The following is a 21,248-nucleotide window of genomic DNA, read 5'->3' as shown; positions in this document are numbered from 1 at the left end:
GGGGTGGAGAAGCTGCAGCCTCGATGCCACATGTGGCCCTCTAGGTCCTCAAGTGTGGCCCTTGTGCTGAACTCCCAGTATACAAATCCAAAAGCAAGATAGTCCTTGACCTCAAGGAGCTTACAATCTAATAAGGGGAATCAAAAGATTTAAGGGAGTGATGGTGGCCAGGAAAGGGTGTTTTTTTTGGAAAGTCAGAGGGATGGTGAATGAAACCAGCCATAGAAGCATTTATTAAGCACCTTTTACATACAAAACACCGTGTTGAGATGCAAACGAGAAGTTGTTGTTATTGTTTTTATTGTTGTTTGTCCTTAATTCTTGAGGAGGATGCAAATGACATCATGATGTTGGAGTCAATGTGTACTGTGTCCAGCTGTGGCTGATCATCCCAATACAAGCTCAGAAGGCTGTACCACAGGTTGAGCACAAATGGTCTGTGTAACCATTTGGGAGGGAGATGTCTCTAAGAGCATCTCAAATCTATGCCCTCAAGGAGATTATATTCTGTTACTAAAGGATACAACATGAATGCAGATACACAAGTATACTATGATTTGAAGCATGTTTGAGTGTTAACAATTCAAGGGAAACCGGGGAAGGCCACACAGAGGAGTTAGCAGCTGAACTAAGCCTTGAAGGATTCCAAAAATGCAAGGAAGCCTGTATAAAGGCACAGAAAAGTGAGCTGGCACAAACAGTTCAGGGGATTTCAATATTATACATCCATTATCAGATCATACAAAGGGTTCAGAACTAAGGTAAAGGAACTGGTTTCTCAGAGAGCACAGAGCTAGGGAAGCTAGCTAACCCACTTGGCCACACAGCCAGGATTTAAAAAGACCTTGACAGGCAAAAGCATTGGACCAAGCTCAGTAAGATAAAATGTTATAGGAATAAATATAAGGTCTTACACTTGGGTTCAAAAAAATCAACTTCCTAGGCATGATATGGGGGGAAACAGGATTAGACAGAATTTTGTATGAAAAAGATCTAGGAATTTTAGTGCACTGCAGTTTCAATGTTAGTCAACAGAGGGATGTGGAAATCTAAAAGATAATGTGATCTTAAGTTGTATTAGGAGAAGAATGTCCAGGAATTAGGAGATGATGGTCCTCCTTTTGTTCTGCCCCAGTCCAAGCACATGTTGGGCATTGTGCTCATCTTAGCATGAACATTGATAAACTGAGGGAGGTTTGGAGGAGGGAGGCAGCCAAGATTTTGAAGGCACTTTAACTCATGCCATATGAGGAAAGAATTGGGAGCTCTAATCCTAGAGAAGAGGAGGCTTAGGCAGGACTTGCGAGTTGTATTCAAATATCTGATGGGACATTATATTGAAGAAAAATTAAATAGCTTATTCTACTTGGTTCCATGAGGTTAAGATTAATAGGTAGAAGTTTTTCGTAAAGTGACAAATCTAGACTTGATATGGGGAGAGATTTACTAACAATTAGAACTATCCAAAAGGAAAATGGATTGCTTTGAGATCAATCGTTCAATAAATAAACACTTATTAAGCATCTACTATATGCCAGGCACATCAATACTGGGGATAAAAAGAGAGGCAAGAGACAGTCCCTGCCCTCAAGGAGCTTATAATCTAATGAGTGAGATGGTGAGTGCCCCCTCAATGGAGGTTTTCCACTAACAGCTACATGATCACCTGTCAAGTGTGCCATAAGAAGGGATTCTTGTTCAGGTGGAGGCTGGCCATGATACCCTCTGAGTCAGACAGTCAAGCAACTAGTACTTATTGAGTGCCTACTATGTGCTAGGTACTGGGCTAAATGCTGGGGATTCAAAGAAAGGCAAAAGGCAGTCCCTACCCTTGAAAAACTTGGTCTACTGTGGGGAGACAGCATGTAAAAAATGTACAAACAGGATATATACAGGATAAATTGGGAGTTGGCTCAGAGGGAAGGTATTAAGATTAAGAAGGACATAATATGGTTCCTTTCCATTTAGAAATCCCGTGATTCTGCCACATCTGGCTATGCTTCATTGATCTGAGTAAAGATAAGAAGTGATCCTAAGAAGGAGAAGTTTGGATCAAATTCAAATTCCCCCATTGATTTGTTCTAAATTTGCTTTATTCTAGTTACAACCCCTTTGATGGACCAAATGAAAATCCGGAAGCCGAACTCCCCCTCACAGCAGGAAAATACCTCTATGTATATGGTGACATGGACGAAGATGGATTCTATGAAGGTCATTATATTCTTTACTTCTATTTTACTTTATTTCAATTAATAAGTAGTTATTTCCTATCCCTACCACCCCACTCAAATTGAAAAAAAGATAAAAATAAAAACAAAAATCTACAAACAAATAGACATAATCAAGAATAACAACCACAAAAGTTACCACATTGGCCTTCTTCAAAACTTTGTCTCATTCTTCATCTTGAATCCACCTCCTCTCCTTCAGAAAGTGGGTAGAATGCCTCATTATGAGTTCTCTGTAACTGTGCTTCATCATCACATTGATCAGTCAAGTCTTTCAAAATTGTTTTACAATGTTATTATAGAAATTGTTCTGGTTCTGCTCACTTCACTCTTCATCAGTTCATACAAATCTTCATAGGTTTCTCTGATATGAAGGTCTTTAACCAAACATAAGTTCCCAGGGGCAGCAGGAACTACTTCCTACCATTCCAGGTTGAGATGCAGTGACACTGACTTCCTTGCTTTTGCCCACACAAGACACTTCATCTCCTGGCCCAGGACATTTTGACTGGCTGTCCCCCATGCCTGGAATCCTTTCCCTTTCCATTTCTATCTCTTGGCTTCCTTGGATCCCTTCAAGCACCTGATAAAGTCTCCCCTTCTACAAGGAGCCTTTTCTGGTCCCCCTTAATTTCCACACCACACAACTCCTTCTAAATTTTAAGAAAATAGATTCAGAAGGTTTTGGAGGCTTTTATTCAGTCAACAAGCACTTATTATGCCCCTACTATGTGCCAGGCACTGTACTAAGTGATGGGGATACAAAGAAAGCAAAAGACAGTCCCTGCTCTCAACAAGCTCAGAGTCTAATAGGGGAAATAACATACAAACAACTACATGCAAATAAATATACAAGATAAATTGAAGATAATCAACGGAGGGAAGGTTCTAGCATTAAGGAGGTCCAAGAAAGGCTTATTACAGAAAGTGGAATTTTAGCTGAGATTTGAAGACAGTGACAAGGAAGGAGAGAATTTCTGGCACCAGAGACAGCCAATGAAAGGGCTCTGTGCCTTAGAAGATGGAGTGTCTTTGGCACTGGATCACAGAGTATATGGGGGGGATTACAGTACAAGAAGACCAGAAAGATCAGAAGGGGGATGGGTTATATAAAGGGCTTTAAATGCCAAACAGAAGATTTGATATTTGATCCTAGAGGTAATAGGGAGTCGATACAATTTATTGACTATGGGGTGACATGGTCATACCTGCACTTTGGCAGCTGAGTGGAGGACGGATTGGAGTGGTGAGAGAGTTGAGTCAGGAAGACCAATCAGCAGTTTATTGCAACAGTCCAAGCATGAGATGATTAGGGCCTGCACCAGTATAGTAGAAGTATCAGAGGAGAAAAGGAGGTATATTTGAGAGATAGTATTAATGTAAAATTGATGGAACTTGGAGATGGATTGTGTTTGAGAAGTGAGAGAGACTGAGGAATCAAGGATGACACCTAGGTTTTAAGTCTGGGTGATGGAAGATGATGGTACCTTTCATAGTAATAGGGAAACCAGGAATAGGGGAGGAGAGAAAATAATGAGTTTAGTATTGTACATGTTGAGTTTGCTATCTTCAAGGACATCCAGTTGAAAATGTTTAAATTAAATGAAAAAGTTGAAAATATGAGACTAAGTTTCAAGAGACAGGTCAAGGCTGGATAAATAGATCTAAGAATCATCTAATAAAGAAGACAGTTGAATCCACAGAAGCTGATGAGATCAACCAAAGAATACAGAGTGGAAAAAAGGAAGAGGGCCCAGGACAGAGCCTTGAGAGACAGCCATGATGAGTGTGTATGACCTGGATGAATATCCAGCAAAAGAGATTGAGAAGGAGCAGTCAGAGAAAAGGAGGAAGATCAGGAGACAGTAGTGTCATGAAAATCTAGAGAGAAGAAAGTATCAAGGAGAAGAGGATGGTTGACAGTGTCAAAGGCTGAAGAGAGGTCAAGAAGGGTAAAGATTAAGAAAAGACCATTGGATTGATACCCTATGATAAAGGGATTAAATTTTTTTGCTTGACGCCAGAAGACAGAACCACAAGTAATGGGTACAAATTACAGACAGGTAGCTTTTAGATCCATTGGTGACTTTGAAGAGGGTAGCTTCATTGATGATTATAAATAGCAGTACAGCTGTAGATCGGGATTGGTAGAAGTCCTGTTGTCATCTGGCATTCCCAAAACCATTCAGATTCACAAAAACAAAAAGAGATGTCTACCCCCTCCCCCCAGTAAGGAAGCTGCCTCTACCAATGCACAAATATACTTTCTTTGCAACTAAGAGTCTTAGAGAGTTTCCTAAATTTAGTAATGCTTTTAAATGGACTCATTGTTATTAATAATAATGATAGAATCTACATGGGTGAATGAAATAGTGTGGGAAGTCCACTCCTCCCCACCCCAAGATTCTATAACATGATAACTATTGAGTTGCCTAAGTTTCAGAGGCATTAACTCACTTGCCTATGATTATTCAAGTAGTGTCAAAGGCTAGATTTGAATTCAGGTCTTCCTGACTTCAAGTTAGCAGCCTGTACACACCATATTATCTCAAGCACCTATGTAACTTTGAAAAGTAGTAAGAAACACATGTGTAAAACATGCTATTTACTCAGCCTGCAGAAGGTATGTTTGTTTGTTTGTTTATGGATTCAAGGAAGGAAGGAAATAAGCATTTATTAAGCACCTTCTATGCTCCAGACACTATGCTAAACATTTCACAAATATTATCTCATTTGTTCTTCACAACAGCCCTGGGAAGTGGTCTCTATTATTCCCTTTTCACGACTGAGGAAACCTGAAGCAAACAGTGGTTAAATGACTTGTTCAGAGTCACACATAGTAACATCTTAGGTAAGATTTGAACTCAGGCCCAGTGCTCTATCCCCTGCACCACCTGGCCACCATGCAATAACTCCATGGCTCACTAGGGGTCGGTCATCACAATATAGAAACTACAAGTTTAAGACCTAGGGGAAATTCTATAGTATTAGCCTATCAGGGTTTCCTCAGCCAGTTCTTTCTTTACCTATACAGCTGATTTGTCTCCAGTACCAAATCAGAACATGCATCTGTGTAACATGTCCCAGATTCAAGGAAGAATATATTTCTGAGTCCTCCATTTAGTTGTTACATAGAAACAGTAGAATTGTGGAAATAGCCAAGAGCCTAGGCATGGGGGTGGGGTGGGAATTGGTGGTATTTTCTATTTATACCATTCCCAAACATCACCATACTGATCACGTCTGTGCACAGAATAAGAAAGTTGGAATTTTCCAACCAAAAAAGTGGATGGCCTCATCTGGGGCATCACATTCATTTGTGGGCACAGCATTTTAGAAAGGACACTGATAAGGTGGACAGTATCCATGGGAGGACCACTTCATTGACAGAGAACATCAAGCTCATGTCATACGGATCAGTAAAGGGAATGGGATATTTTGACTGGATAAGAGAAGCATTGAGGGGAAAAAAGGAACATTAAAGATATATCAAATTATTTGAGAAGACACCCTATGATAAAAGAATTAGATTTGTTTTGCTTGACTCCAAAAGACAGACATGCAAGTAATGGGTGCATATTACAGAGAAGTAGCTTTTAGATCCATTTGAGGAGAAACTTCCTAACAACTAGAGGCAAACAAAAGTAAACTTGGTTGCCCTGGAAAGTAGTGAACTCCCCCTCATTGGAGGTTTTCAAGCAAAGTTGGATGTGCACTTTTCTTCCATCTTATAGAGAAGATTCTTTCTCAGGACTGGGTTGGATTGGAATATTATTGTACTATAAGAAATGATGAGCAGGACGCATTCAGAAAAACCTGGAGACACATGAACTGATGCAAAGTGAAGTGAGCAGAACCAGGAGAAGGGTGTACATAGTAATAGCAATATTGTATGATGACCAACTGTGAATGAGTTATCTATTCTCAGTAACACAGCTCCAAGACAATTTCTAAGGACTTATGATGAAAACTTCTGTCCATCTCCAGAGAAATAACCTGATGGAGTCTGAATACAGATATACAACAACTTTTTAAAAAACTTTCTTCGTTTTTCTTGGATTTTTTGCAGGGGAAGGGGTTGTGTTTTCTTTCACATTGTGACTAATATGGAAACATGTTTTACGTGACTATATATGTATAAGCTATATCAAATTGCTTGCCTTTTCAGTGAGATGGGAGAAAGAGAATTTGGAGTTCAAAGTTTAAAAAATGAATGTTAAAAATTATTTTTACATGTAATTGGGGGAAAATAAAATATTTTTAAAAGATACCAAAAAAGGAATGGATTGGATTTGAAATGTTATGAGGTCCTGGTCAACCCTGACCCATTATGTGATTTTTCATTTCTCTGAAATGGTTTATAAATTTGTCATGCTTTCTGCTCTAGAAATAGGAAAGAAGCAAGTAAACTTAGTGGCAGTAGCTATATGGATTAGCAGTCAGAAGGTTTGGTTAATTGATTGCCTAAACTATTCAACTAAAACCTAAGAAATCATTTCTCTCTTCCAGCTTGCCTTTGCTAATAGAAATGCTGGGAAACAAAACATAGTCCCTTTGGTTTAGAACCATACAAACAGACCCCTCTTTTTCAGCCTTACCACTCTTTCATGGTGTAGCCTTGACTGAAACATCCTAGAAGGTTTTGAGCAAACTCTCAAGTCATCTCTGTTGGCCCTTGTGCATGGGAATTCTGAAGGCTTGCTGATTCACTTCCTGAGAGCCTGTTCACTTTTTAGTGCTGTGTTTCTGTTTCAATCTTCAAAATAATTCCAAGGCAGCTGGTAGCAAAGAGTGCGTCCTTGGCATAAATTACCATTCTGGTATTGATTCACACAGGAACATGGGATCCATGCCCAAGGACAACTGCCAATGAGCAGCACTTTGGTTGCATGGGAAGCCCTCCTTAGTCATTGTTGAAGCCTAAACACATGGGTGCCCATGGCATTCCCATAACTGTAAGAATGGTTAGTGGTAGCAATATCTGTGTGGTCCTCTCTAAGCATTCAGGACCAAGGACAGGGATGGCTTTGAATTGACTCAACCCTAAGCCTAGGGGAATCATTTTAAGTAAGTTGGGAATATTGTCAACACACCCAGAGCCTGCCAGGAATCTACCTTGAGCTCAAATGTTAGTCTGTCACCTGTCATATCCCATGTTTCCTGCCTCTCAGATATCTAGCCAACCTTGAATATCTCTGGTGTATCAAACAATGGAGCAGACATTTGGAGACAGAGTCTGGATCTGTCCTTCCCCCATGCCTATGACCTTACAAGTCTGAGTCGAGGCTTTGCCTGAGGGATGCCGTTCCTACTGGTTGCTTTTCCATTTACTCCCACTGTGACTTCCCTTCTATGTGATTCAGTTTCCTTATCTTTTAAGACCTATCTCAAATCCCACCTTCCTCAAATGGTGTTTTCCCAGTCCCTTCAGCTGCTGTTGCTTTCTCCTCTGAGATTACCTTTCTGTCTACCCCATATACAGTGTCTAGCTGGGCAGCTTGATGGTTCAGAGGATGGAGTGCTGGACCTGGAGTCAGGAAGACATGAGTTCAAATCCTGCCTCACTTAGCTATACGACTTTAGGAAATTCACTTTTTCTTCCTCAGTTTTCTCATCTGTGAAATGGGATGATAATAGTATTTATAGAGTTGTTGTGATGATCCAATATGATTGCATATAAGGTGCTTTGTAAATCTTGAAGTGTTATATAAATGCTAGCTTGTTTCTGTTGTGTGCTTATTGATTTGTGTGTTGTCTCCCCCCATTGGAATGTGAGGTTCTTGAGGTCAGGGACCATATTTTTACCTTTCTTTATATCACCAGAACTCAGCACAGTGCCTCACACATATTAAGTGGTTAATAAGTGACTGTTGACTGACTGAGTTCTAAATTGGACTAGATTTCCTTAAAGCTCTAATGCTCATGAGTCTATGCTTCCGAAAGCATTTTGACAAAATTGTGCAGAATTACTTTTCAAAATGTTTGAATAATCGCTAGGTTTCTATAGTACTTTAAGGTTTACATCTCATTTGGTTCTCACAGTAATGATGATGATAATGATTGATGACGATGATAGCTAGAGTTGATATAATGCTTTATGGTTTGCAAAGCATTTTACAACTATCATCTCATTTGATCCTCACGGCAACCCTGGGAAGTAGGTACTACTATTGTCCCCATTCTACAGATTGGAAAACTGAGGCAAAGAGAGGTTTAGTGACCCGACACATATCCAGTAAGTGTCTGAGAAAGGATTTGAACTTAGGACTTCCGGACTCCAAGTCCGTACTCTACCCAGGCCTTGGCTGCCTCTAGAGATGAGCAATAGAGAAAAATTGCAGACAGGCAGATCTCAACTCGCTGGAAAAGTTAGAAGTCATTCAAAAATGGAACAAGATGTCTTGGGAGGTTCTCTATCATTTGAAGTCTTTAAACAAAAGGTGAATGACTCATTGTTAAAGATGTCATGGAAGGGGTTCTTGTTCAGGGAGTGAACAGTTGGACTCAGTGATGTTGGAAGTTCCTTCTGGCTCTGAGATTCTATGATGCTGTGATTCTCTTTCTGCAAGGGCCCTGATTTCGGCTACCTCTCCAAGATTTCTCTCTATGCATCTAGAAGTAAGATTGGCACATAAAAATGGGCAGTGGGGGGCTATCACCCCCTCCCTCCTTCTGAATAATTCTAGTTCCTAGAATTAATTTTGGCTCCTAGGCTTGCTCAGGTCTTATCTCTTTGGGGCCTGTCACCTACTTGCACTTGATGGAAATAGCTGGAACAACATTAGTATTCAAAATTTTACCAATGCCTTGGTGTCATTTTGCTTCCAGGCATCTTTCATGATGGCAAAACCTTTTCATGTCTAGGGGGAACCTCCACTTCCCTTCTGGGAGGACTGAGAGTTGGGTGTGAATTGCCTTTTTAGTAGGACCAGTGATGCCATCTTTGCACCTCTTTCAAGGCCTCTGTTATGAGTCAAGCAGTGAAGATAAAATGAATAATGAGAAGAAAGGTAAAGGGGCATGGCATCTGATGGAGAGCCAAAAAGGCATGGGTTCAAATTCTGCTTCTCATATGTATTAGCTGTGTGACCTTGAACAAGTCACATAACTTCTTAGTGTGGTGGGCGAAGATCATACATTGTAGAGAAGGGATGCCAACTTGCATTGACAAAGGGATTTTTCTCATATTTGACGTTTTCTTCATCTGGAAGTTCCCTTTGCTAAAGAAACCAGATGTCTAGTCCCTATCACCCTAATAGGGAAGAAGCCAATGGAGATCAGGATTATAGCACAATAGGTCATAGGACCAAAGACTTAAAGCCATAAGACATAAAGCCATCAAAAGATGTCTAGTTGAACCCTCCATTTTTACTGATGAAAACACTGAAGTTCAGATATGTCCCAAGGTCATATAGCTAGCAAATGGATAGAAGCAGGAAATTTCTTGGATGTAGAAAATTGCATCCTATTGACATCATTTTTTACTGAATTTTTCCACAGAGGATTTGGTTGAAACTTTCTGTGGTATCACCAGATATTTTTATTGGATATTAACAAAGTTCTGAACAAATACCACATCATGGCATGGAGGTGGCCCATAGGCTACGCTAGCAAAGCACCAGCTCTGGCAGATTTTTCCAAGAGTGGGTCCGGGGACAGACAGGGTCATAGATCCAAGACCTCAGAGGCCATATAGTTCAAATTCTTCCCATGATGGGCAGCTAAGTGGCATAGTGGATAGAGTTCCAGGCCTGGAGTCAAGAAGACTCATCTTCCTGATTTCAAATCTGGCCTCAGACACTCACTTACTAGCTGGGTGACCCTGGGCAAGTCACTTAATCCTGTTTGCCTCAGTTTCCTCATCTGTAAAATGAGCAGGAGAAGGAAATGGCAAACCACTCCAGTATTTTTGCCAAGAAAATGAGTTCATGAAGAGTCAGATATGGCTGAACAACAATAAGTATCAAGACAGTGTGATGCAGTGACTAGAAAGCTAGTCTCAAAATTAGAAAGACTTGGGTTCAAGTCCTGACTCCAACATATACTATATGCCTGTGCACAAATTGATTAACCTCTCTGTGCTATAGGCCAGACCAACTAAGTGGTGCAGTGGATAGAGTGCTGGGCCTAAATTCAGGAAGATTCATCTTCTTGAGTTCAAATCTGGTCTCAGACACTATCTGTGTGATCCTGGGCAAGTCACTTAACCCTGGTTGCCTCAGTTTCTTCATCTGGAAAATGGGCCAGACAAGGGAAAGACAAACCACTCCAGTATCTTTGCCAAGAAAATCCCAAATGGAGTCACAAAGAGTCAGACACAACTGAACGACAGAGCTCTAGGTCACTCTCTGTGAGACTCTAAGTAGAAGAGAAAGTGCTAAATTGCACTGGAAGAAAGTGTTTCCTCACCTGGGAGTTCCCTATGCCAGCGAAACCACAGAATTAGTCCTTATCTCTATAATAATCATACATAACTTTTACATAGCCCTTTAAGTCATGCAGAATGCTTCACATATACACAATAACCCTGGGGAGTAGGTGCTGTAATTAGCCCCCCATTTTACAGATCAGGAGAACTGAAGTGCTTAGGCTAGTGACATTAAGAGTCAAGGGTGAGACTTGAACTCTGCTGATCAAGCTCTGGACCCAGCACTCTTTCCACTGTGCTGTCATCCAAGGACCACTCCTAGCTATGGCTGAGAGGCTCATTGCTGGCTTGGCTGAAGGGTGAAGGATTTTTCCATCCTTTGGAAACTACCGAATACCATTTACAAAGTCACAGAGGGTCTGTGATCTTCATCAGTGGAAAGAAAAGCTGCAGAGATCCATGAAGAATTGATGTATCGATTAAGAGGATTAAAAGGCAGAATTTGTATGCTTGTTTTCACCACGGGAAAAAAATCAGTGTGTGTTTCAGCTTTTAATTGCATTTTACATTACTGCTCAACAAAGCTATAACAAGCACTTTGGGCACCCAGCATGAACTTCCCAGAAACGTCCCTGGAGCAAACAGAATGAAATAGAACTTCTGATCACCTTTAAAAGAAAAATTCCTTTGAACAAAGGAGGGGTGTGGTCTTCTTGCTAACTAGTTGCTAAGCTTAGTTTTGTTTCTAGAGGGAGCACCAATTTACCTGGAAAGGACCTTGAAGTCCATTCAGCCCAACCATCTCTTTTTACAGATGAGGAAACTGAGGTTCAGTGGAGGTGACGTGATTTAGGATCATAGGATCACATACCTAGAAAAAGAGAACATCTAGTACAGCTCCCATGTTTGATAGATGAGGGGACTAGAAAGTTAAATAACCTGCCCTGGGTCACATGGATGGTCAGTGAGGATGGTGAAGATGATGAAGGAGACGAAGAAAGAGGAATGTCACCTGAGCCTTCGAAATTTCAATGTCCTTGGGCAGGGTCCTAGTTAGAGCCCTTCCATCAAGTGAACAGGTCAACCGACATTTGTTGAGTTATCATTTGCCATGCTGAATGCGGAGGATACTTAGCAAAAAGAACCAAAAAATAAAATCTTGGCTCTCAAGAAGCTTAAAGTCTAATGGGGATAGAAAACATCCATAAATATGTATAAACAAGATGTATATATAATTTCCAATTTATTATCTGTATTTGTCCAGTATATACTATTTATATATATGGTATATTTAGTATATGTGATAAATTGGAAATAATCAAAAGAGGGATATATACAGTCTATACATATATAAAGTATATGTGTAGTATATATACTGTATAATTAGAAATAATCAAAAGAGGGATATATACAGTATATATTATATATAAAGTATGTATGCAGTATACATGTATATATGATAAATTGGAAATAAAAGAGGGGTATATACAGAATATACATATATAGTATACACAAAGTATATATGTAGTATATATAATAAATTATAAAAATCAACAATGCAGACACAATATATATATACAGTACATATATACATATATTTGATAAATTGGAAATAGTCAAAATAGGGATATATACAGTATGTACATATATAGTATACATGAACTATGTATACAGTAGACATGATAAATGGAAAATAATCAACAAAGGGATATTTATATATACACACATATAGTATATTATATGTAATATATATGATAAATTGGAAATCAACAGAGGGCTATATATAGCATATACATGTATATCGTATAGATATGCAGTATATATACAGTATGTGTGTATATATACATATATAATATATGCAGTATATATATGATGAATTGGAAAGACTCAACAGAGGGATGTACACAATATATACATACATAGTATATACATATACAGCATATATACAGTACATATATGAGATAAATTGGGAATAATCCACAGAGGGAAGGCTCTAGCACTAAAGAAGATCAGGAGAGCCTTTTTGTAGGAGGTGGGATTTTAGCTGGGACTTGAAGACAAGAGGCAGATATGAGGAGGAAGTAAATTCCAGGCATGGGGGACAGACAGTAAAAATGCCAGGAATCGGGGAGGAGGTGTCTTTTAGGAGAAAAAGCAAAGAGATCGGTGTCACTGGATGACAGAGTAGGTGGGAGAAAGGCTAGAAAAGTTATTCAAACAATAATATGTTATCTAATTGTGTGAACTTCCCAGGAACTCAGGGTTTGTATATCCTTTGGGGCCATTTTCAGAAATAATGCCTCGCTGGTTCTCAACCTTCCCAATTTGTTTCTGGCTGATGTATCTAAACAACCTGTGTCAAGGCAAGGCAAAATTCCAGTCATGTTTGTTGTGCAGTAATTCTGTTCTTTGTCTTCAACAGGAGAACTACTAGATGGACAGAGAGGACTGGTCCCTTCCAACTTTGTGGATTTTGTCCAGGATAATGAATCCCGTTTGTCCAACACGGTGGGGAGTGAACAGGATCAGAATTTCATCAACCATTCTGGTGTGGGCTTGGAAGGAGAAAGCATCCTAGATCTGCATTCGCCCACCCAAGGAGACTCCAGCATCATCAACAATGGGGCTGGGACGCTGGATGTGAACATTGACGAGATTGGAGAAGACATTGTGCCTTACCCTAGACGAATCACCCTTATCAAACAACTAGCCAAAAGTGTTATTGTGGGCTGGGACCCCCCGGCTGTGCCACCAGGATGGGGGACAGTGATCAGCTACAATGTCCTTGTTGACAACGAGACCCGCATGAATCTCACCCTGGGAAGCAGAACTAAAGCCCTGATCGAAAAGCTGAACATTGCAGCCTGCACGTACCGGATCTCCGTGCAGAGCATCACGAGCCGGGGGAACTCGGATGAGCTCCAGTGTACCCTGCTTGTGGGCAAGGATGTTATTGTGGCCCCTTCCCACTTACGGGTGGACCACATCACTCAGATCTCAGCTGAGCTCTCCTGGCTCCCAACCAACAGCAATTACAGCCACATTATCTTTCTCAATGAGGAGGAGTTCGACATTGTCAAGGCGGCAAGGTATAAGTATCAGTTTTTTAACCTGAAGCCCAACATGGCTTACAAAGTGAAGGTTTTGGCGAAACCCCACCAGATGCCATGGCAGCTTCCTCTGGAGCAAAGAGAAAAGAAGGAGGCCTTTGTGGAGTTTTCTACTCTGCCAGCAGGTTGGTCTCCTCCTCTCCCTTGTATTTAATTCAGTGAACCTCTTAAAAGCCTACTAGGTATAAGGCACTGTGCTAGGCACTGAGGATGTATAGATAATAACTACTGAAGAAAAAACATTAATATCATACTCTATGTTTTAGGTTCATCTACCAGAAACAATTTTATTTTATTAAAATATTAATTTTTTAACATTTATGATATAAATAATATTTTAACATTATATATTATATAATAATATTTATAATAATGAAATAATATTTATTAAAACATTAATCTAATATACAGAAATTTCTAGCTTGCAGGGAAAGATAACCAAATTGGAATAGCCTTCCATGTCCATCAACATAGCTTTCTGCTCCAAGATAATTTTGAGTAACCTTCATCAGAATCTTGAACAAAGCAAAGATCTCAATATATAAAAATACAATTGGAGTTTACAATCCAGAATTGTTATATAACCAAGTCACCCCATTCCCTTGTGGAAAGGATGGGATAACAAGATGGAGAATCTTTTCTGAATAGGGGGCATGAGACTGCCTCCTTTTCCTAGGAGTAGAGGGTACTTCTCTTAGGTGGATCCTTTAGGGGTGAATAAGAAAAGAGTTGTTCCTTACTAAAAGGTTGGGTAGCACCCCCTTGGGCATCTAGGTGGCACCATAGTACACAGAGCAATGGGCTTGGAATCAGGAAGACTCATCTTCTTGAGTTCAAATCTGGCCTCAGACACTTGCCAGCTGTGTGGCTCTGGGCAAGTCACTTAAACTTGTTTGCATCAGTTTCTCATTTGTAAAATGAGCTGGAGAAGGAAATACCAAAGCACTCCAGTATCATTGCCCAGAAAACTCCAATTGGGCCACAAAGAACTGAACATGACTGAGCAGCAATAACACTTCCCTCTTAATCTATTTCTCTAAGAAAAGCTCCTTTTGTCCCTGGCTTGTCATCCAACTTTCCAAGGATTTTAGAAAGAGCTTTTTAAAACAAAGAAATATATTTTCTTAATATTTCTAGAGAAATAAATAAGGAGGTTTTTATTATGCTTCTACATAATGATATAGTCCTTTCCCCTGGTTGCTTCTCCAGGGGTGGGGAACCTGCGGCTTCAAGGCCACATGTGGCCTTCTGGGTCCTTGGGTGCTGCCTTTTGACTGAGTCCAAGTTTTACAGAACAAATTCTTTTATTAAGGTGATTTGTTTTGTGATGTTTGGAATCAGTCAAAAGGCTGTACTTGAGGACCTAGAGGGCCACAAGTGCTCTCAGGGCCTCAGGCTCCCCACCTCTGTATCTATTCTATTAGATAGAGCAAAGTAGGGTGTTATAGATGGGAGGGACCACTATCTGTTATGGATATAGGGTATGCTGCATGGCCCCAGATAAGAGATATAATAGATCGCGTGTCTATGGGTAAGGGAGAATACTATCATTTAAGGGTTTGGGGACATTGCAGCAGGATACCAGATAAAAGTAATACAAGGCAATGTGTTATGGATGGGAGAGAATACCATCAACCAGGGTTATGGGGAAGGTAGATCCAGATAATAATACAAAGATTAGGGTGTTATAGATAGGAGAGAATAGTCTCAACAACGGGGAGAGGATCACTCTGGATAATCAACAGGATCAGAATTTCACTGAGGTCTAGGGAGAGTGGGGATAGAGTGGCAGGAGAGGTTTTATGCAAAAGGTAGTACCTGAGCTGAGCCTTGGAGGGAGAGGAAGCTGCATAGAGGAGCCATATTTACCTGTCCCCAGAACTTGTCCATTTCAGCCAGATTATAAAATATGAGAAGTGTTTGCTTGAGGCGAGGGTCTGTGAAATAAGACTTAAAAGGTAGGTTAGCTCTAAGTTGTGACAGATAGGGAACCACGAGCTTTTTGAGCCGAGGAATGGCACGATTTAGGAAGATTATTTTGGCAAGTGTATGAAGGACAGAATAGAGAGGTAAGATACTGGAGGCAGGAAGAACAGTTAAAAAGAAAGTTTTTACTGTAGCTCCAGTGAGAGGTCATGAAGGCCCGTCATAAGGTGGCAGCAGCATGAATGGAAAGTAGGGGACAGGTTGTGGAGATGTAGTGACAGTATTGAAAGGAATTAGTAATTGGGATCCAAGAAAGAGGAATAGGGAAAGAGGAAAGGGATTCTACAATGTCCCCTGAAAATGACTGAGGTTTTAAGCCTAGGTGATTGGGAGAGTGGTGTTTTCATCAATTAAAAATGGGGAAGCTGGAAGGAGAGGCAGCTTTAAGGAGGGAGAGATAGATAACGGTGATGAAGATGATGATGATGACGATGATAACATTTATATAGTATTTTAAGATTTGATTATTTCTAATTTATCCCATATATGTACTGTATGTATGCTGTAGATGTATATACTATATATGTATATGCTATATACATCTCTCTGTTGGTTATTTCCAATTTATCATGTATATTGGATATATACTATATGTGTGTATATCCCTCTGTTTATTATTTCTAATTTATCATATACATACATGCTATTTATTGCATATATACTGAATATGTATATAAAATATTGTCCCTACTTATAGGAGAGCCCAGATATAGTCATGGATTGGCCATGGTATTTCCAAAGGGCTGTAATGTATAAAGCCAACGGGTCCCTTTGGTCCTACAGAATAAGAAAGCAGGGCACGTATTTTGTTCTTCGGGGTAAGACAATTAGCAGAGAAAAGACCCCTGATTCCAAAATAATAACAACCACAATAATAATAACATCTAAGTCCACTGGAAGTGCAGGCATCTCAGTGAGCAAGCTCATTAGCAACTCAGCCTGCCGGCTTCCCCTAGCAGAGAGACACAGGTCAAGAAAAACAGTATGAGGTCACCCCTTTAGAGAAGAAAGGAGACACACTGAATAGAGGGTCGATTTGGTTCTATTTTACATGCATTAGGGGAAGGGAGCCAAGCTGAAATGAGGCTGGAATTGGTTTCGCTTCATACACGTTAGGGGAGCTTTCTCCTCAGGGACGAAGGGTCAGAGTTAGAAGAATGATTTCCCATTCTTCCTGACCTCTATACCACACAGAGCCACATATATTTTGGCTCCATAGGAGAGCAGGAAAAGCTCAGGCCTAGAAGTCAGGAGTCCTGGGTTTGAATCCCTATTCTGCTTTTCATTTGCTGTGTGACCTTATGGTAATTTCTAAATCTTTATGGGCCCCAGTTTCCTCTTCTGTAAAATAAAGGTATTGGATCTGATCCAGCTCTAATATTCCTTGACTCTCTGAAGAAGAGGTTCTTAACCTTCCGTGGATAGATTTCAAAGGATCAGCGAACCTGGATGGGGAAAAATTATTTTATTTTTAATAACCTCTAACTAAAATTTAGCATTTCTTTCAATTATGAATGAAGGTTATTATCCTGAGGTTTTTACCAGTCTGCCACAGGGGTCCATGTAATAAAAAAGGTTAAGAACCTCTGCCGTAAAATATGTAGTGGGTGTGGAAGGTGAAGAGGGAGGAGGAATTATGTTTTGGAACCTTGCTGGGGACAAGAAGAAGTGAAATCATTTACTTCTGTTCCAAGCCCTTTTTTCCCTTTAAAGTTTCATTCTAGGCTTAAGTAAAAGTCCAGCAACGAGAAGATGAAGGCGGGGGCGACAATGGGAGGCAGAGAAATCCCAAAGAACAGCTTTTCTATATCATCTCTCACTTATTCTTTCTGCGAAACATTCCCTGTCTATTTTCTCATTCTCACATTCCCCATGCCTCCCACTTAACACTTAATGCTAAAATCAATTACTGTTGTTGTTCAGTCTTTCAGTCATGTCTGAGTCTTCATGGCTTCATTTGGGATTTTCTTGGCAAAGATACTGGAGTGGTTTGCCATTTCTTTCTCCAGTTTATTTTACAGATGAGGAAACTGAGGCAAATAGGGTTAAGCAAATTGTCCAGGGTCACACACCTTGTATCTGATGCCAGATTTGAACTCAGGTCTTCCTCATTCCAGACCTAGCCCTCTATTCCCTGTGCCACCTAACTGCTAAAATCAATACTAAATAAACTCCAAGAGGGTCAGATAGAATGTAAACTCCTTGAGGGGAGGGACTTATTTCATTTTTATCTTTGCATGTGCAATACCTAACACAATACCTGTCATATACTCAAATACTCCATTGGATGCATGTTCTCTTTAATGCAAATTTTCCCTTCAAAACCCATCTACATTCACCCATCCTGTGCAATTTCCCCATGTCATCCCATAAGTTTGACATGAAGGGTCTGCCAGGCATGCTGGGAACTTCCTCAATTTCTATTAGCATCTTGAGACTACCAAAGGCATTTACACTGTCCATCAATCTATCAACAAATATTTATTAGGCGCTTCATGTGTGCTAGATCCTGCACTAAGTGCTGGGGATACAAAGAAAAACCAAAACCAATTCATCCTTGCCCTCAGGGAGTTTACATTCTAATTTAGGAGGCTACAGTAGATATGTACAAGATGTTTGCTACCTTGTGTCCTTGGGCATCTCCATTTTACAAACAAGGATGTAAAAGGCTGAGAGCCTAACTGAATCACTCAGTGTTGCATAAGCTCCTAAGTGTCTGAGGCAGGATTTGAATTCAGATCTTCCTGATTTCATCTACCTGTTGTATTGCCCTACCTGCTTGCGATGATATGAGTAAAGAGGGCAAAGGAGGAGGGGTAGAAGTAGAATGAGGGATAAAGAGTGATCTAATTTGGCTGGAATGTTGATTCTGTGAAGCACAAGTTATGATTGGACAGGTGATTTGGAGGTAGATGGTGAACACAAGGGTCATTCTATAAACAATGGGGAACCTCTAAAGGCTTTTGAGTAGGGTATACACGTGTTCCATGTGGTGCGTTAAGGTGATGGCTCAGACAAGAGGAGTGAAGGATGTATTTGAAAGGGGGTAGATACTGGTGGCTCCGTGTCCTGCAACTGGGGAGGCTGAGGCTGGTGAATCACTTGAACTTGGGCGCTCTGAGCTGGAGTAGGGGTTAGAGACAATCCACAATAAGTCTGCATCAATATGGTGAACTCCTGGAAATGGAGGGACACCAGTCTGCTTGAACCCCACTCACATCAGGTAATGTCAGAGTAATGCTTCTGGGCTGATCAGTATTGGGATTGGCCTCATGAACTATCATCACATCTGTGTGAGATAGGAATATCCAATCTCTTGCCTACAAAAATAAGGGAAGGATGGAGGAGATAGACTGGAAGTCAAAAGAGGTTAGTATAATCACCTAGGTTAGAAAAAAACATGAGCTGAGGTCATGGCAATGGGAGAGAAAAGAAGGGGCTTGGATAAAACCGTGTTATGGTTAGAAAAATGAGGGATTTAACTAGTCAGATATGTACAGTCAAGGACAAGGAAAGGACAAAGATGAGTCAAAGGCAGCCAGGTAGCATAATGTATAGAGTTTCAGACCTGAATCAAGAAGACATGAGTTCAAATTTGACTTCAGACATTTACAGACTGTGTGACCCTGGACAAGTCACTTAACTTCCACCAGCTTCAGCTATCTTATCTATAAAATGGGGATAATCACAGCACCTATATCCTAGGATTGTTGTGAAGATCAAATTAGATATTTTCTCCTGTTTTTTAAAATAGTATTTTCTTTTTTCCCCAATTACATGCTAAAACTATGTTTTTTAACATTTTAAAAAAAGTTTTGAATTCCAAATTCTATTTCTTTCTCCCTCCCTCCCTGAAATGGTAAGTAATCTCATATAGGTTATACATCTGCAATCACATAAAACACTTCCATATTAGTTATTTTGTACAAGTGGACTTGAACAAAAAATGAAAGGAAGGAAAGAAAGTGAAAATATGAAAAGAAAAAGAAAATAAGAAAAAAGTTAAAAATAGTATGCTTCAGTCTGTATTCAGATAATATCAGTTCTCCCTTTGGAGACAGGTAGCATGTTTCATCATGAGTCCTTTGGATTGTCTTGGGATCATTGTATTGCTGAGAATACCTAAGTCATTCACAGCTGTTCATTGTACAATACTGTTGTTACTGTGTACGATGTTCTCCTGGTTCTGCTCACTTCACTATGCATCAGTTCATGTAAGTCTTTCCAGGTTTTTCTGAAATCATCCTGCTTGTCATTTCTTATAGCACAATAATATTCCATTACAATCATATACCACAACTTGTTCAGTCATTCCCCAACTGATGGACATCTTCCCGATTTCCGATTCTTAGCCACCACAAAAAGAGCTGCTATAAATATTTTTGTACAAAAAAGTCCTTTTCCCTTTTTTTGAATGAGGTATTATTTGTAAAGCACTTTGCAAGCCTTAAAGCCCTAAGTAAATACTAGCTATTATTAGATGACTCCAAGGTGGTGAGCCTTGGGGAGTAGAAAGACAACGACTCTAAGAACAGAAGCAGAGAGATAAGAACAGAAAGCTTAGGAAGTGGTGAGTGGAGAAATCAAGATTCCCGAACCAGGAACTGGCATAGTCAGGCATGTGTTTTAGGAGCATATTTTGACAACTGTGCAGAGGTTGGATTAGGCAGGGGAGAGACTGAAAGCAGGGAGGCCAGTTTGGAAGCTATTATAATATTCTAGGTGAGATTTAGGTAAGGGCCTGAAAGAGAGGTCACCATGGGAGAGGATAGAAAGGAAGAGATATAAAAGACACTATGGAGGTAGAATTAACAAGTCTGAGCAATTGATCTGGATATCTTGCTACCTGGGTAGTGTGGTGGGTGAGAGTAAAGAAAGAATTGGGCTTTAGAGCCTGGGCACAAGGGAGGATGGGGGTTCCCTTCAAAATAAGTACACAAATTTAGAGGAGGGCAAGGCTGAGAGTGAGAGGATTGAATTGATCTTGTGTCATTTCCTCATTGATTCCATTTACGATAAATTCCTATTGTCCTATAACTGCTTAAATCATGGTTCTTCGTCTCTGAACTGAGCTCAGAGATTCATCTGGCCCGTGATGGGTTAAGTTTAAAAATCCAGCTCTCCCGCTAATCACTGATCTGTTCTTGCCTCAAGAAATTTAGCTGACCTTGGGGGATGGATGTGAACATAAGGGAGTTAGGTCTAGTATCTTGTCTAGTTTGCTGTCCAAAAGACCTGGTCCTTATCTCTAAACCTTTTGATTGTACTCAAAGAAGGAACATTTCTTAGTCTCAAGAGAGAACAGAGTGGAGGGGGTGGTCATCACTAGCCACCATTACCAAACTTCCAACCAATCATATTGTTCCCTGTGCCTCAGGGAACCAATCATGTTGTCCTCCATCCCGTCTGTTCTGTTCTTTGTTCTGTACTCCCTAGAACCTATAAAGGGGAACTATCTGTCTACTCGGAGTCTTTAGCATAAATGGAGGTAAGCCATTGACCCATTTATTGACAGTTATATACATCGTTATTAATAAATGTTATCTTGCTCAGAGA

At 40.2% G+C, this 21,248-nt stretch overlaps 1 protein-coding gene across 7 annotated transcripts in view; it reads left to right on the top strand.

Moving 5' to 3' along the window:
• The window catches only part of RIMBP2 (RIMS binding protein 2), a 158,770-nt gene that overhangs the window by 81,606 nt on the left and 55,916 nt on the right, over nt 1-21,248 (top strand). For all 7 annotated transcript variants that reach the window (XM_036758813.1, XM_036758781.1, XM_036758773.1 and 4 more), the window contains exons 7-8: nt 2,102-2,211; nt 13,019-13,831. In XM_036758813.1, coding sequence (XP_036614708.1) covers nt 2,102-2,211; nt 13,019-13,831 — 923 coding nt within the window. The remainder of the gene's footprint in view (nt 1-2,101; nt 2,212-13,018; nt 13,832-21,248) is intronic.

Source organism: Trichosurus vulpecula, chromosome 1 (genome assembly GCF_011100635.1).
Source record: "Trichosurus vulpecula isolate mTriVul1 chromosome 1, mTriVul1.pri, whole genome shotgun sequence".
In the NCBI taxonomy this organism is placed as follows: domain Eukaryota; kingdom Metazoa; phylum Chordata; class Mammalia; order Diprotodontia; family Phalangeridae; genus Trichosurus; species Trichosurus vulpecula.
Note: the sequence above shows the minus strand (reverse complement) of the source record. Positions and strands in the feature narration are given on the sequence as shown.